The 15,221-nt window shown below is 57.6% G+C and overlaps 1 protein-coding gene across 3 annotated transcripts in view; it reads right to left on the bottom strand.

Moving 5' to 3' along the window:
• Positions 1–15,221, bottom strand: part of DSCAML1 (DS cell adhesion molecule like 1) — a 350,222-nt gene that overhangs the window by 78,968 nt on the left and 256,033 nt on the right. For all 3 annotated transcript variants that reach the window (XM_040483149.1, XM_040483150.1, XM_040483151.1), the window contains 4 exons: positions 12,689–12,985; positions 10,728–11,000; positions 738–1,016; positions 215–334 (listed from right to left, as the gene is read on the bottom strand). In XM_040483149.1, coding sequence (XP_040339083.1) covers positions 215–334; positions 738–1,016; positions 10,728–11,000; positions 12,689–12,985 — 969 coding nt within the window. The remainder of the gene's footprint in view (positions 1–214; positions 335–737; positions 1,017–10,727; positions 11,001–12,688; positions 12,986–15,221) is intronic.

Genomic DNA, 15,221 nt, shown 5'->3' on the forward strand with positions numbered 1-15,221 from the left:
ACGACCGTCGTTCCCGGTCTGCAGAGCCCTAGGGGTGGCTGAGGATAATCTCCAGAGCAAGTATAGCCTGGCGTCCCATTAAAGCTCAGAACCCGGCTCCCGCCACCCCTCTGCACCCCCGCCAAGGCTGGGAGTTGTGTGCAGGAAACAGGCCCAAGTCCCTTCTCCCCATTCCCTGACCGTGCTCGGAGACGCTGGCTGGCCAGGGGCTCACCCTTGGCATGCTTCCACATGACCTTGGGCGGGGGGTAGCCATCCACTGAGCAGTTGAGCACACCAGCTTTGCCATAGATGCCGTCCTGGTTGTTCGGCTGCACCACAAATCGAGGGGGCACTGCGGAAAGAGGGAAGGCGGGGAGAAACAGATCATCTGTCTCTAACGGGTCTTCTAGAGCTTTGGGTGCCTTCCATTCTGTGCCAGCCCCGTCTGGACCATTATCAAGCCGGCAGCAGGCGGCTCTGAAACCCAAGATGCTGAGGGCTTTTGCTGAGCACCGGGAGTCCTGAGTCCCCAGCTCTGACTCTGTCAATGACTAGCTGAACAAGGGTCTTCTCCTCCCCCAAGGGTCTTCCGGGTCCTGGCCCGGAAAGTAAGAGACTTGGATTTCTTGATCTCTAAGGCTTCCCAATGGAGCCAACGTTCCCTCAGCCCGTGATTCAGAGCTTGAATCTAGAGAGACTGTCAGCAGCGGACCGAGCTGGACCCTCCCTCCCTCGCCACCGGCCTCTCTGCTCACCACGCACGATGAGCTGGCGCTCCCGGCTCACGGTGGCCGCCGCATTGCTGGCGATGCATGTGTAGTTGCCGTTGTGCTTGAGGGAGACGCTGGAGATCTGCAGGGAGCTCATGAATTCCTTGCTCTCGATGGTCACGCCCGAGCCTGAGATGATCACCTGTCCGTCCTTCCTCCAGGTGATACGGATGGGCATGTCCCCCGAGGACACCACGCAGGGGATGTAGAGCAGCTGGCCGATGGAGGCAGGTGGGAACTCAAAGGGCTGGATCAGAGGGGGTACTGGGAAGGCAAGGGGGAGTGCTGCTGTCAGCCCCCAGCCCCTCTGGCTCCAGCCTGGCCAGCAGCACGGGCTCCCTGCCCCACCCCGACTCCTCCTGACCCTGGGGCTGGGAACAGAGTTCCCGGGGGCACCAGGGCCTTGTTCCATACACGCAGGATCCCTTGGGGTGCCACTGTCCCTTGGTGCCCATCCCCTTGCCCACCCAGGCCTGGACCCACTGTCTCTGTGTAGGGCACTGGCTGGCTGGCATTAATCCCGATCCTCAGATTTTCCCCGGAATTTGGTGATGATTCACGTGCCTCTTGATTCCCATCTGCCTGTGGACACAGCTTGGCTTTCACCCTGACGGCCCTGCTGCTCCTCGATGGCCCTGTGTCACTTTCTCATCCCAAAGATGCAGCGGCTCTCTGGGGGCCTGGGATCGACAGGGATGCTGTGCCCCGGATGTTGGGGGTGGAGGAAGGGTGGCTCTGAGACTGTCCCCTGTGCATGCCCCACAGCTGTGCGCCTAAACCCAGGGTGCTGCCCGCTGGCCTCCTCCTGCCGAGGTGCCGTCACCCGCCCCAGCCCTGTCCGCTGTCATCAAGTGTTAGCGCAGGTGAGGGGAAGCCCTTGTCACTGGTCGCTGCGTCTGCCTTATGCTCACCCTCTCACCGAATCCTCCCACCAATAACGTGGTGTGGGCTTAACCGTCTCCAGTTTACAGACGAGAAAACTGAGGCTCGGAATGGAGAAGTAATGTGCCCTGGGTCATCCAGCTCCTAAGAGGTGACGGTGGGATTTGGGACCTGGTCTGCCTGCTCTCAGAGTCCAAGCTCTCTCCCTTATGCTGCCTGCATGCCTCTCTGAGAAAGCCCCAGACAAGCCCAGCCCAATGACCCTTTTGTCTCATCCGTGAGCTCCCTTTGGGTGGCAGGGAGGAGCAGAGAGAGAGCCCTGTCATTTGTGAGGCAAGCAGTTTGCTGTTTGTCCCGCTCAGTGGCATCCACGCAGCCTCCCTCTCCCCGCACCCCATCCCCCGAGATCCAGCCCGCCCCACCGCCCACATCTTGGCCCCTGTGGGGCCTGTCTGGAGCCTGAGCTGCCGTGAGAAGGATCCTCCTTTCTCAGCTCTGGCTAGAGCACCAGCCATTATCTTTATGATAACTCAATTAGGCCACAGTGACTTCCCCAGCAAGTGGGGGGAGAAGGGAGAGAAGGAGACAGACAATTAGCTTAACAAGGATGAGCACCCAGTAGATGAGATCTCCTTTCTGCAGTCAAATAATTAAATTACAAGGCTGTCCACAGTCCTCTGGCCTTCTCCCAGGCACCAGCCCCACCCTCTAGGGAAGCCTGCCACTTTCCAGGCTAGGCCCACTCACAGTGGCCACCAGCAAGGGCGAGCCCTGGGGGGAAAGGAGGTTTAGCATCCTATGCATGCCGGAGGCCCTCCCTGCACCCTAAACATTCTCAGGGCTCGGCAGAGAGCCGCCGCGGCAGAGAGGCCTGGTGTGGGCATAGAATAACCTTTGGCAGCCCTTTGGATCCCTCGGAAAGTTCTTGATCAAGAGCCTAGGTCCAGAGGAAGCGACATTTAGGAGGGATATTGCCCCCATGACCTCTGGGAATAGAGCCATACCCTTCAGCCGGGCCTTTAACCGAACCTTCCCAATGTCATCTCCCACCTCACCCTTTATCCGGCCACAGGGGCTCCATCAATGCACCACGAACACCCACCACTCCCACCCTTAGCTCGTGCCTGGGTGAACACCGCTGGGCATTTGTACTTATTTCCCACCGTGTGCTCCACCAGGGGCCCACATCCAGGCCCAAAGTCCAGCCAGGTTTTCTGGGGCTTTGGTCATCGTCCGGATCTCCCCATCCCCGTCTCCCCTGGGTTGGGGCCTTGCCCCAGTATTCTGGATAGTTTGCTGGGCCTTGGGTGTCTCCACATAGATTTCTCTAGAACCCTGACTCTGGTAACAGCCCAATGCCCATTGCTGAGATTTCCCAGAGGTCTCTCTGTTGAGCTCCACTGATCTCCCGCCCTACCCCCTGGCTTGTTCGGGTGCCGAGATCAGACCGAGGCTTCTGGCCTCATCGGACTTTTTGATGAAATCGCGGCAGAGACCCTGATATGCCTCCAATCTATTTCCTTAGGCCAAACAGAACCGGTCCTGGTCCAGTTCTCCTTCCCACAGAGGCCCAAAGCCAGAGCCCGCAGCACCCGGTGTGCACCTTCACCATGACAGCTGTCACATGGCGGTGAGGTGGTGGTTTGCATTGCCACCTTCCCTGGGGGGCTGGAGCTCCTTTAGGGCAGTAACTAGGACTGATTTTCCTGGCAAAATGCGTGTGTGTGTGTGGGGGGGGTAAGAACGAATGTATGTTCGGATATTATTTCCTGGGTTGATTTTAGAAGTTGAACTGCCAGGTGGGCAAGGGGTGGGGAGAACACAGGAGAGGGGTCCATCCAGAAAATGACGGGGGTTCTATGCCATTCCTCAAGACGCTGCACTTATGCTATGGGGTTTTGGAGCCACGAGCTTGTCCCTTGGGGTCAGGCCCTTGCTATCATAGCCCCAGAACTGGCTCCTATGCACACTTGAACATGACCAAGGGGAGACAGGCTGCAGTGACGGGCTGCGGAGGAGGACGTGTGGACAAAGCAAGGTGCCGGGAGGTTCCGCCAAGGGAGGAGAGGGCCGAGGGTTGTCCAGTCTGAGGGACTGTGCCCTGGGGATGGGCGGTCAAGTGCTACCTTTCCACTGAGAACAGAACAAGTAGAGAGCAAAAGATTGAAGTCAGGGAGGGAGGTTTAGCTCAAGCAAGGGGAAGACTGTCTCTCTCAGTAAGAAGGGATTTGGATAATGGAACAAGTTACTAAGGCAGGTTAATTCATTAATTAACTAATTCATCTAATATTTATGAAATGCCTACTCTGTGAAGGCATTATTATGCTCTGTGTGGGCTGGGGGAAGTAGAAACATGCTTCAAATACAGATAGAGCCCCCAGGAGCTCATCGTTTGTAAGGAAGGCAGGATATTTCCCTCAGTGATTATTGGACAAGCCCCACTGGAGTATACAGATGCTGAACTCTGAGCAGCGAGACATATCATCTGGCTGGGTGACCGCAGCCTCACGGAAGAGGTGGCATTTGGACAGAGAGTTAAAGGACCCGCCTGCTGTCAAAAGGACATGGGGTGAGAGAGAGGGGAAAGGCTGAGCCATGGGCCAGAGGCCATCCGGGGGCTGTCATTCCCTTCTGGCCTTCGGGAACAACGTGGATGGTTACTGAGAGGCCAGTGGAGGAGACAGTGGCCAATATCCATCGGGGGAGGGGGCGGTTAGACATTCACATGCACTGGCCAGAGATGTCCTGTGGGAGGCAGATGACCAGACAACTCACCAGAGATCGGGGGCGGGCTCCTGGCCCCCCTCCACCCTTTGCCCCTGCTGCAGGCCAACAGGACAGGTGCGACGGTGTGGTTGATACGTGTCCCCTTAGGAACCTTTCGGTGGAAGTGCTAGGGGCTAGAGCTGCTCACAGAATTTCTTGGCTCCAGGCGACTATTCCGATACCCCCGTAACTGCAGGCGCAGCGGGAGGAAGAGAAAGTCTAGGGGTCCTGGCTCCTTCACAGACTCGCCGACCACCAGGAGGGGCCCTGTGAGCGAGAGGCTCTGGGAAGCAGTGTGTGTGGGCCCTGTGATGGGTACGTGGGCAGCTGAGCTGACGTGGGGCTGCTTTCTGACCTGTGAGTCCGTAATGTCTCCCCCAGCGCTCAGAGGTGGGCATGAGCTAATCGAACGTGTGGGTGTCCATTTTTGCCTCTGGGAAAGCAAGCCTCAGCGACGGCGGGGGTGGGGGGTGGGGTGGGTGGTGACCACCTCTGTGGCAGCAATGATCAGAGACCTCTTGAGTGCTGACTGCGTGAAGGCCCCCCTCCTGGCCCTGAGCCCCAGCATATCCCCAGCACCCAGCCCAAACGTAGGCGACACAGACACCATGTGTCCCGGGGTCCTGTCTCAGGAAAGCCCTGCTCTGGCGACAGTCATCTTTGGTAAGAGGGCGACTCTGCTCTGAGAGAGGCAGGGCCGGAGCAAGGTGCTACAGTGGCAAAGAGGCCAGAGGGCAGAGTGGCTAGGGAGGTACAGTGGTCATGGCAGGTCCAGGAGGTGTCCGGCCACCATAAAGCCTTTATGGCCAGCTGCTTGGGAGTGTTGCACAGACAGGGGTGTGCTGACCACCGGCCCAGACCGTAAACACTCTATGGTGTCTCTCATCATCCATCTTTTTTAAAAAAAAATTTTTTTTAACGTTTATTCATTTTTGAGACAGAGAGAGACAGAGCATGAACGGGGAGCGTCAGAGAGAGGGAGACACAGAATCTGAAACAGGCTCCAGGCTCTGAGCTGTCAGCACAGAGCCCGACGCGGGGCTCGAACTCACGGACCGCGAGATCGTGACCTGAGCCGAAGTCGGACGCCCAACCGACTGAGCCACCCAGGCGCCCCTCTCATCATCTGTCTTTGAGACTGATCCTTCGTATGTACTGCACCTGTTCAGCAGAGAGCAGAAACCGGGGAAAGTTGGAGTGGGTGCCTCTGCGGCCCGGAGATGGGGAGAGAGCCACGTCTAGCAGCTGGGGGCCAGACTCCGCTTTCGGTGTAAGTGACCGGAGGCCAGTCACTTCCCCACCACCACCCTGCCTCTGCCCCCGGGCCGCAGTTTCTTCATGGGAAAAGTGGAGGAGTTGGGCCAAGTAATCTCTAAAGCCTCTATATTTTAGGAATAATAATAACTCTGCTTCCGTGTTTTTTGCCCCACAACCCTCTCTTCTCAGGAAGGCCTCCCCTGACCACCCTATTTAAAATCGCAAACCACTCCCCCCTCCCTTTGGGACTCTCATCCGTGCTCCCTATTTGACACGGGGCATCTTTTACACACGTTATGCATTTTCCATTTGCCCGCCGGAATGGAAGCTCCCTGAGGGCAGGGATTTTTGTCTGTCTTGAGTACAGCTGTGTCCCTAGGATAGTGCCCAGAATCAAGAGGCAGCACAATAAATGTCACTGAATCAGTAGATGCTGTTTCCACATCACTGTCATCACCCTGACCACTGTCAGCATCTTGAGCTCTGTCCAGTGGAGGATGCTTGCTCCTATGTGCCAGGGCCCCTCTGCTGAGGAATAGGGCCACCGGCAGCAGCTTTCTTGATGCCCCTTCTCCCAAGTGCCACTGGGCTATCTGCCCCTGTGGAACCTGCTCTGTGCCCTTCCTGTGGATGCTGGTGGGTTCCTTCCAAACCTCCGCCTCTGCTGATAGCAGGCAAGTGGCTAGGTGACTGGCTCTTTCTTAAGCCCCACCCTATGATCACAGAAACCCCCAACCCATTCACGAAGGTAGAAGGGGCCCTCTTCCAAAAGCTCCAAACACGTGGCAGGCACTGGTTAGAGCAGCGGGGGGCAGACTGAGTGTGGGCGGGGAGCAGGGGCATTTGGGAATGAGAGTATGTGGGTGTCCTTTCCTGTTAGCTCTCCATGGGGACCTGGTACTATCTTCTGGTCCCGGCCTTGCTTGGCCTGGGCAGAAAGCCCCTTATGCCCTTGTTTTCGTTCCAAAGGCCCTCAGAAGCTCAGATTTGGGGATGGAGATGTTCTCTCACTGAGCCAGAGCCAAGGAGCCCCAGTTGCAGCCTGCCTTCTTAGTTAATTAAACATTCAGCCCGCGTGCCCAGAGATGCTTTTATGCTACATTATTTTTCAGCTACAGGGGGCCCTAAAGACATCAAATCTAGGTTGCATCTATGTGCCCTCCTCTTAGCATCCTGCCAAGGATGTCTCTGGATGCCCAGAGACAAGCACTTGTCTTCCCTGCAGCCCTGCTCTCCCCCCGCCAGCCAGTGTCACAGGCACCAGATCCTCACTCTCTCCCCTCGGCCCTCCCACCTCGCTGGGCCATGGTAGGCGGACTCGGGCAATATTTCATCTGGTTCCACTTACAGCCACCTTTCGTGGCTCAGGAATGATGCCTGACGGGAGGGTAGGGGCAGAGCAAACATTTGTGCACGTGTGGCTGCCAGCGTGCGCGCATGTGTGCGTGTGTGTGTGTGTGTGTGTGTATGCGCCTGCAAGGGTGGACAGGTTAATGTATATTAACCTATGTGTGTGCACATTTGTTGCACGGACACACGTACAGTATGTGCTAATAAGCACATGCGTGCACACGCGTGCACAAAGATGTCTGCACATGTGTGTGCATGCGTGTCTGGTGTGTTATGCTCTCAGCCCAGCGTTTGAAAAATTCATCAGAATACAAGCCGTCCCAGAGGGAACGGTGTCAGCGGTTGCTGTTCCAGCTCATGGAACAGCATGGGTTTTTGCCCCTTCCCCACAGAGAGAGCCCATGGCCCCACAGAGAGGCGGGGGCGGGAGCGACTTCCGCTCGATCCCACGCATCCGGTGCCCTGTCCCACCTCCGCCTTGCCCTCGTCTACACTCCGGGTCTCTGCTCTGATCCTCTGAGCGGGATGCGTGTCCCAGCCGGGTCGCAGCAGCGGGCAGAGTGCCGCCTCTGGGCCTGTCCCTCCTCACCCAGACTCACGTCGTGGCGGTTCCACACCCAGGGCCACCGCCTCCACCTTCCTCCTCGAGTAGCTCTTGGAACAGCACATCAGCTAATCAAGCCGTGTGCTCCTAATCAGCTCTGATGGGTTCTTCTGCAAAAGTGCATTCTAATGAGGTGGGGGGAGGGAGCCAGGGGGTGGGAGGGTGAAGGGCCGGAGCTTTCAGAGTGGCAGGGGCCTGGGGTCCCGGAGCCCCTCACACAAATGCTGCTTCTTGGTCTGGAGAGAAAACAAGGGACGACACACCCCTCCTAGGGCTGGATTTTCAGACTGTGAGGGCGGGGAAGAGGGAATGTGTGCACATGTGTCCCTACTCTGTACACACACACATGCCCTGTTTGACGAATGCCAGGCTTTGTGCTGGGTGTGGGGGACACACGTGCCTGGTGCATGGGCTCTGCCCTCTAGTATCTCTCTCTCTCTCTCTCTCTCTCACACACACACACACACACACACACACACACACACACACACACACACACTCACTTTCCTCTTGTCGCTCAGCACAATCACAACAGGCCCAGAGAGTCGCTGAGACGGAATGCATCAGATTCAATTCATTAGGACTGATCGCTCCCTGAATGGGGTTGAATAATTGATGAGCAGAAGCAGCTTTCAGGATGCTCAGCGTACTCCGAGGCTCACTGGAGCCCTGTTATTTTTTTTTTTTAAGCCAACAAACCTGGCCAAATGCTCACTGGTGCGGGCGGGCGAAGGGAGTGGAGCAAAGGTTAGATGTTTTAATATGTGATGTTTACAATGTAAACTCTCGGTCCACTGCGTGTAACGGAAATGGATACGGCCGCCCTGGATGCTGGGAGGGGGTAGGCAGGCTGTGCTGTATTCAGCGGCCACCAAGCTGGGGATGTGGCCTGGGGTGGGGGGTGGGGGGTGAGGCTCCCGCCAGCACGAGGCCCCAACCCGGGCAGAGGCATTAGGCTGAGGCGGGGCCGGGGTGCCCCTCAGTCTAGCTGGGGTGCAGCGGCAGGAGGCAGGGAGGCGGAAGGCCCATGCCGTCAAGGTCTCCTGTCACCTCCCCGGGCCTGAATTGGCCACAGCCCCATCGTTCCCGGGGCACAACGTGAGGCTTCCCGGCAAGATACTCCAACCCAGTCTACTGTCTCCGTCGCAGTTGGGGAAATGCTCACCGTCTGGCACTGTGACAGGTGGTGGGTGCACAAGGATGTATGTGACACGGTCCCTGTGCATTGACGAGCATGAGCCCTGGTGACAAGGAGCAAGGGAGAGAGGTATTGACCACGCCTTTTGCTGCTACTGTTCAGTTTTCTGGCTGTCCACCAGACATTTCTACCCGGATCTGCCATTACCACCGATTCTGGAAGGGGTCACAGCTTAACGTGTCTGTCTCCCCAGATTCTTCTTTCGCCCGGACTTCCCTCTTCCTGTCGACAAAGCCTTTATTCGATCTCGCTCCAGAAGTCTGGGACCCACTGCGGCCTTCCCCTGTGCCCGGGTCCCTCCTTAGGCCGGGACCCACCCCCCCTGCCATTTCTTCCTGCCAATGGGCCCCGGGAGCCACACCAGCTTTCCTCTCCTGGTTCATGCGTCCCATGGGATACAGAGGGGGCCTCCCCTCCCTGCTGCCCTGGGGTGACACAGATGCCCAGGTGACGGGCTCTCAGCACCCTCAGGGACCTCCTCTCTCTTTCAGACTTCCTCTCGGGGTCCCAGAAGTCCTCTTTCTTTATTCCTGAGGTGGAGTGGGGCCAATGTTCCCTCCTCCCCGTCTGCCCTCCCCCCAGCTCTGGGTGAGAGCCCGGGGCCTGGAGTTACACAGGCCCGGGCAAAATTTTGGTTCCAGATGACAGTTTACGTACTTCTTGGCGCCCCTCGGCCTTTTCTGCCTTGGGAATTGGGGATAAGATGGTACCTGCCTTAGACAAGTGGGCAGGGGTGGGGTTAAATGAAACAGAACAAGGAGGGTATCCGGCCACAATGACTGGGGTGCGATGGGCCCCCCGCAGTGATAGCTGTCTTATTACGACCAAGATTGCCGTCTGGGGCTGGAGACCCGGATGGTGGCCCGGAGACCATAGCGCTTCTCTCCTGCCTCCCACGTGGAGCCCCAGGTGACACCTCTGTGCTCCCAGAGCCTCAGGCTCTCCCAGTGCTCGAACCCACCTTGACCCTTAACCATTTCAGCCAATCACCAACTCTGTCCTCCCAGCCCAGCCGCCTGGCTTTTCCAGACCCCTCCACAGCCAGGCCTGGCAGGACCCACTTCCCTATCCTGTCCCCGAGCAACCAGGCCCCCCTGCTCCCACTCACTGCCCAGAAAGTCTCCAGGCCTGGGAGTTCCAAAGAACGTATCTGGGAGGGCGCCTCGTCCACACACCCACACGGCCCCAGAGCCAAGGGGACAGTCGTCAGTTACTCACACGTTCCTTCCTTTCCTTAGTTCGGTTCATCCGTTCACTTAATCCACAGGCATTTCCTGAACGGCCACCAGGGACCAGACACTGTGCTGAGTACCCTTGCATAAAACGTATCCCAACCGAGTGAGAAAGAAGGGCCTGGGCTGGAGGAGGTTTCCAAAGTCCCAGGCGGTGCTTTGTAGACCTCAAGCGGCGTTAGCAGGTGGAAGCTACCGGCCGGTCCCGTAAGAGCAGCCTGAGCTGGCCAAGCTGTGCCCCAGGAGGGAGTCAGGGCACCCACTATGTGTCCCCTCCACCTGGCTCCTGCCTCTCACCCCCTCTTGTTGGACTGAGTTCTCGCTGGCTCCCTGCTGACGTCATGTGGCTCCCCATTGCCCACCATCTCTGCCCAGGGCCTCTCGTCCAGACGGTGACCAGGCCCCTCTCTGTGTGTCACTGTCTGCCCCCCCCCCCCGCCCCTCACGCCTCATGGATCAGACCCGCATTGTCCTGTAGACTGCGGAGGGATCCTAGGTGCACAGGTACTCCTGACCTTCTCTGTCTCCCTCCAATCTTCCACACTGCCCCCTTTCTCCCAAACACCCGGTCGGGACTCTCTCTTCCTCCACCTTCCACTGACTCAGGACTGCCTGAGCACCCAGCCAGGGAGGCACCCACAGTCCTGGGTGACCAAGTGGTCTCTGGGTCTGGGGAGGGGGCCTACCTTTGACGGCCACGTGGACACTCTGGCTGATGGACAGCTGGGGCTGGATGAGAACGCTGCACAGGTACTCGCCCTCGTCCATGCCCTTCTGAACATCGGTCAGCTTCAGGGTCCCGTTCTCGAACACCACCTGGCGGTGGTTGTCGGGCAGCAGTAGGGCGTCCTTATACCACTTGATGGAGTAGTAGGGGTAGCCGATGACCCTGCAGTTGATAAGGGTGTCCCGCCCGGCGACAGCTGTGATGTTCTTCATCGCCCGGATGCTGGGGGGGCCTGGGCAGGAGTCAGGAGGGACAGGGGGTGTGGTTAGCCAGGGACAGCCGGAAGCTGCCCTGGGACTCTCTTCTCAGTCGCTTGGCTCTGAAACTATCGGGGGATGGAAATTCGGGGGGGAGGGAGGGGAGCCTTTACTGCAAGGCTCAAGGCAGAGGCTGGACCGGGGCGGGGGCAGTCTTAGTCCCTCCAGGACTCCCCGTTACTAGCTTCAAAGAGGTGCAAACAGACACGCTCCATTCGTGCCTGGGACCAGAATCCATCCCTCTGATGGGACTCAGGGTGTGTGAGCCAAGGGAAGCCTCGGCAGGAAGTGACCGGGACTCGGGAGGATGGGTCCTCATTTACAAGATTCAGATTTGGGGGTCCCAGTGGACATGTGGAGATTTGGCTATTTTCATTCAACTTGCTCATCATGGTCTGGAACCAAAAAGGATCTTGTATACGTTATATATTTAAAGGACAGTAGGAAGGTCTTCGTTGGATGAGCCGATGACTTTTTTCCAAACAGGTTAAGCGCATTTTGTGGGTCCCTGAGAAGGGGCCTTAAATGAGGGGCTCTGATCGCACTGACTGTGGGGAGGGGGTGTCTTCAGCTGGGTTGCCAGGCAGGTGGCAATGTGGGAGTGGTAAAGAGGGCTCAGAGGCCACCAGGCAGGGTCAATGCTGGAGTGGGTACAAGAAACCCCAAGCTTCAGGTGCCTCCTGAGAAGACGAGGGACTGGACCAGGGGATCCCGGGACCCTGTAGCTCTAAGCCTTCCCATGTGAAGAAGGCAGGAGGGTGGCCAACGGGAGCCCACCTTTCTCATGTGGGGGTTGGAGAGCTGACACAGGTGAATTTAGTGGGAACCTCTGCTCTCCTTCCTGTGCCCATGGCAGCCACCCGTGCCCTCCCTCCTCCTCCTCCTCCTGTGCCCTTGGGTTAGGAGTCCCTGGAGGGGCCAGATGAGGACCGTCTCACCCACAGGGCTGCAAAGCTTCTGAGGGGGCCCTTGTCACCACAGTGACTTGGAGAGCTAAGGTATGGGGATGATCATCTGAGGACTGCTTCCCCCACTCCTGGGGTGTCTGCCACGGGGCACCCCCACCCAGCTTGAGCCTCCCGCTCTTGATGGCTTGGGCCTCGGTGGGGAAGAGGGGACGGCAAACTGGGGGGAAGACAGTGCGCTTGCTCCCGGCTGCTTACGCCTCCTGCAGCATTCGAGGGCCGGCTCGGTGGGAGGACGCTGGGAGCACAGCTCTGATGGACACCCCCATCAAAGGTCAAGCCTGGCCCCACTGCCCCATCCTTGTCCTTGTCCTTCCAAGGCCCTGGTAGGGCTGGTGGTTGCTATGGGCTGTGTCGTGTACCCGGGGCCAGAGAGTCTTGATGGGGAGGGTTGGGGTAGGGGATAGGTCCCACTGGAGGAGGAGAAGGGGGAGGAGGAGGGGACAAGAATGCAAAGGGTGGGGGTGACCGTACCACACACACACACACACACACACACACACACACACACACACACACACACAAGGATGATGGGGTTGTGGAGGGCGGGGAAGAGGGGAGAAAGAGAGGAGAGAGACCTCTACTAAAATCAAAATGACAGTTAATAATAAGTACTAATCACCACAAGAATGATGGTAACCACAGAGATGGCAAAGGAACTCAAAAGCCTATTCTGATATTTAAATGTAGACAGGCACCTCTTACGTTTATTCGCGCCTGATATTCAGCACTGCCCACCGAGTTCCGCGCCGTGCACCGGTATACGCCCCCGTCGCGGATCTGGGGGCCCGTGACGTTCATGTGGCTGATGGTGGTGCCGTCGGACATGGTGTGCTGGTTGGTGCGGTGGCTCCCGTCCCGCACGATGGGCTCGTCGTCCAGGGCCCAGGTGACGGTGGGGGGCGGGGCGCCCTTGGCCGCACACATCAGCGAGAACTGCTCCCCGGGGTTGACCACCTTCTCGCTGAAGGAAGAGACAATGCGGGGCGTGCCATCTGCAGGGAGAGAGGAGCCCCCCCCATGAGGGTCACGGAGCCACAGAGAGACCGCTAGCCAGGCCACCCCGCCCTGGCAGAAGGGGAGGAGACAAAGCGGATGCTGACGACAGTGATCACGACAGAGCTCCCATGGACACCGACTCATGTGCTATCCACACAGCCCTGTGACGCGCCCATTACTACCGCCCACGATTCAGGACTGCTGGATTTGAATCCTCCTGCAGCCACTCGTGAGCTCTGTGTCTTTGGGGAAGCTGCTCAACTTCTCTGAATCTTCCCATTTCTTATCTGTGGAGGATGGAGATATTGGGGACAGCCACTCTACCCTCCTCATACTGATGCTGGGAGGTCGAAACGGGTGACTGCGTTAAAGATGCTTTGCGGGGCGCTTTTGTAAGCGCTCAGTGAATGTCAGCTCCTGTCGCCTTTTCTTTTTCTGCCTCTCGCCTCCCTGCATTAGTAAAGACGATGGGGTTCAAGAACCCCGTGTGGAACCAGGACCTGACTGGGCCAGACCCTCAGAGTCTGATTCCAGCCCTCATTCCAGCAGGTGGGAGCTGGGGTGCTATGGTCCTGTTAGCAAAGAGCCTGAAGTTTGAGGCTTAGCTGCTGCCCAGAGGCACTGGTGCATGTGTGTGGCTGGAACTTAAGTCTCGGCTAGCTCAGTAACCCTGGACAGGACAATCAACCCTGCCGCCCTACCTTCCTCCATGGAACAGGAGGCACGTAATTCCTGACCCTGGCCATCCTTCCACACAGGCTCGTTGTAAAGGATTAAAGTACGTGTTATGCACTTTAGCAAGTAAAAACCGAAACAAACATTTAGAAGAAGGTAAGGCAAATGTAACATGGTGTTTTACATCCCACCCACATTTCACACTAAGATGCTGACGTTAATCTGGTCTGCCAGTCCCCAGCTCCATTTCTGGGGGAGACTTTTACCTAAAATACGGAAAGAGCCTGGTGCCTGGCAGAGCCTGGGACTCCGCACTAGGGGTCACAGCCGTCTCAACCCCGCCACCACTTCCTTTCCTGAACTCTCTCCCTTTCTGGCTGTCCCTCCCTCCCCACTCTCTGCCCTTCCCACCAGCCTCATTTCCCACATCCCTACTCCGGACCGGCCATCAACGGCTGTCCTCTGAGAAAATGCGCGGTGTGGGGAGTCAGTTAGTCAGGGAGTCCCCAGAGATGTAAGGGGCCCATCTTGAACTGTTCTGTGCCTGCCTTCCGTGCTTCCTCGTGAGGAAGAGAGGCCAGGATCTGGCTGGACAAGAAGAGGCAGGGGCTGAGGGAGGGCGGCACTTTACTGGGCACTGTCCTAGGGTGAGGGATAAGGGGATGCCTAGTCCCACAGCTAGGAATGAGGACCCACAGGCTGTGACAGGTAGACCTGTGGGGCTTGCCTGGGTTTGGTGCCTTTGTTACTACAGTGAAAAATCCTTGGAAGCAATAGGATTGAGGGTTTTTTTGTTGTTGTTGTTGCTTCTGTAGCAACAAAGGAGCCCGGAAACCACTAAATTTATTGGTAAGGATAGGGTCTCTGCTAACCCCCACTGTATCTTTCTTCTTTGTGCAGATAAGAAAAAGATGCCTCCTCTGTGTGGTCACAGCCTGGTGCCAGGGCTCACGGCTTGGCAAGTGGGATTCAAGCTGGATTTCAGTCCTTACTCTTGGTCCGGCCCTCTTGGTTGGGCGCTTTGTGCAGTGAACAACCTGGACAACCATACACATGTGCCAGGTGAGGAACCCTGGGTGGTAGTAAGTAGCTTTACAGAGAGAGAGAAGCAAGTGAAAACCCAGGTCTGTGATAAGAAACAGAGCCCGCTGTGAAGAAGCCTCGGTCATGGAGAGGATTCAAAAACCCATGAGGCTGGCAAGAAAGGCAGAGAATGGGGAGAGAAGGACAGCTAGAAGAAGAGGGCTCAGGGAAGAAGGCAGAGGAGGGGCCAAAGGCAGTGACTCCTGGTGGGCAGTCCCGGGGCCTTGGTGAGACCGAAAGCCTTTGAGATCCTAAAGAACACTCCTTTAATAGTAAGATTCTGGGGGCGCCTGGGTGGCGCAGTCGGTTAGGCGTCCGACTTCAGCCAGGTCACGATCTCGCGGTCCGGGAGTTCGAGCCCCGCGTCGGGCTCTGGGCTGACGGCTCAGAGCCTGGAGCCTGTTTCCGATTCTGTGTCTCCCTCTCTCTCTGCCCCTCCCCCGTTCATGCTCTGTCTCTCTCTGTCCTTAGCAA

The sequence above is a fragment of the Herpailurus yagouaroundi genome, unplaced genomic scaffold (genome assembly GCF_014898765.1).
Source record: "Herpailurus yagouaroundi ecotype Mexico unplaced genomic scaffold, PumYag 161, whole genome shotgun sequence".
Taxonomy (NCBI): Eukaryota; Metazoa; Chordata; class Mammalia; order Carnivora; family Felidae; genus Herpailurus; species Herpailurus yagouaroundi.